Here is a 1,569-nt window from a genome sequence, read left to right on the forward strand (position 1 = left end):
CCCTTCTAGGACCCGCTTTTCCCTTCCAGGACCTCGCGTGCACCCCGTGTTCAGGTCGTCGGGCGGTCAGGGGTCACGTGGAGTGCGCTTACTTCCGGTCACGTGACAGAACCGCGCTTCCGGTCACGTGTTGAACGTGTTTCCGATCACGTGTGGGGTACTGGCGGAAGCGGTTCGCTGGCGCCGGGCGGAAGTGGGGCGGTGGCGGCAGCGGCGGACCCGGGGCCATGGAGGTGGGGACGGAGCGGGATGGAAACGGCGGGGGGAAACCGGGGGGGACCGTGAGGAGCCGCGGGGGTGGGCGTGGGGCTGCGGGCACCGGGAGCGGGGATAACGGGAGCGGGGCCCGGCCCCGGCCTTGTCTGTCCGCAGGAGCCCGGCCCCGGTCCGGCCGCGCAGAGCCCGGCGGAGCGCAGCGCCCCGGGAGCGGAAGGTGAGGGGGGGGAGGAAGGGAGGGAGGTCGCGGTGTCCCCGGTAGGGGGTGTGCCGTTATTGGGGAGACCCGTTATTGCGGTGTGCCGTTATTGGGGTGCGGCGTTATTGGGGAGACCCGTTGTTGGGGTGACCCGGTGCTGGGATGTGCCGTGGGTTTGAGTCTTCTGGCGTCGGGGTGTCTCTGCGTTGGGATCTCTGACGTTTTGGGCTCCCCTGCTGTTGTGGCTCGTGCTGTTTGGGGGCATCTCCTGTTTTTGGGGTCTCCTGGTGTTGGGGTCTCCCACGTTCTGAGGCGTCTCACATTTGGGGTTTCTTGTATCATTGTGCCCCATCTTTTGAGGTGCCCTGTTCTGAGCTCCCCTTCCTGCTGGCCGCCCCTCATGCTGCTCCCCCCCCCCAGGAGAGCCCCTCCGTGGTCCCTACACGGCCTTCATGAAGTCACACCGCTGCTACGACCTCATCCCCACCAGCTCCAAACTCGTCGTCTTCGACACCTCCCTGCAGGTAGGTTGGGGGGGGAGGGGGGTTGGGGGGCCCGGCAGGGGCCCCGCCCGGGGGGGGGGGGGGGGGGTCCCGACATCCCCCTCCTCCTCCGTGTCCCCGCTGTAGGTGAAGAAGGCTTTCTTTGCACTGGTCACCAATGGTGTGCGGGCAGCTCCGCTGTGGGACAGCAAAAAGCAGAGCTTTGTGGGTGAGCGCTTTGTGGGGAGGGGGGCTGGACGGTGGGGGGGGGGGGGGCAGGACCCCACTTACCCCCCCACCCTGCAGGCATGCTGACCATCACCGACTTCATCAACATCCTGCACCGCTACTACAAGTCACCCATGGTAGGGGGTGGTGCTGGGGGGGGGGGGGGGCCCCCCCCCAACCCGGGGGGGGGGGGGGGGGGGGGGGGGGGCCCCATTGGATGAACCTGGGGGTTCCTCGTGGTGCTCAGGTGCAGATCTACGAGCTGGAGGAGCACAAAATTGAGACGTGGAGAGGTAACAGAGCTGCCGCCTCCCGCTGCCCCATCCCTGTGTGGCTGCCCCACAGCTGAGCCTCCCCTCCCCACAGAGGTGTACCTGCAGGACTCCTTCAAGCCGCTGGTCTGCATCTCCCCCAGTGCCAGGTGGGGGTTGTGGGGGGGTTGTG

At 67.6% G+C, this 1,569-nt stretch overlaps 1 protein-coding gene across 1 annotated transcript; it reads left to right on the plus strand.

The window, feature by feature from the left end:
- Window positions 1–218: 218 nt before the first annotated feature.
- LOC122192992 (5'-AMP-activated protein kinase subunit gamma-1-like) lies at window positions 219–1,546 on the plus strand (the record flags this gene model as incomplete). Its single annotated transcript, XM_042893687.1, has 7 exons — window positions 219–233; window positions 373–433; window positions 836–939; window positions 1,045–1,126; window positions 1,204–1,262; window positions 1,373–1,418; window positions 1,492–1,546. Coding segments are annotated over exons 1-7 (413 nt in total), but the record flags the coding sequence as incomplete, so codon positions are not given.
- Between the last annotated feature and the right edge of the window lie 23 nt (window positions 1,547–1,569).

The sequence above is a fragment of the Lagopus leucura genome, unplaced genomic scaffold (assembly GCF_019238085.1).
Source record: "Lagopus leucura isolate 7727_CA_CO unplaced genomic scaffold, USGS_WTPT01 33607-0_obj-0_obj, whole genome shotgun sequence".
NCBI lineage: Eukaryota > Metazoa > Chordata > Aves > Galliformes > Phasianidae > Lagopus > Lagopus leucura.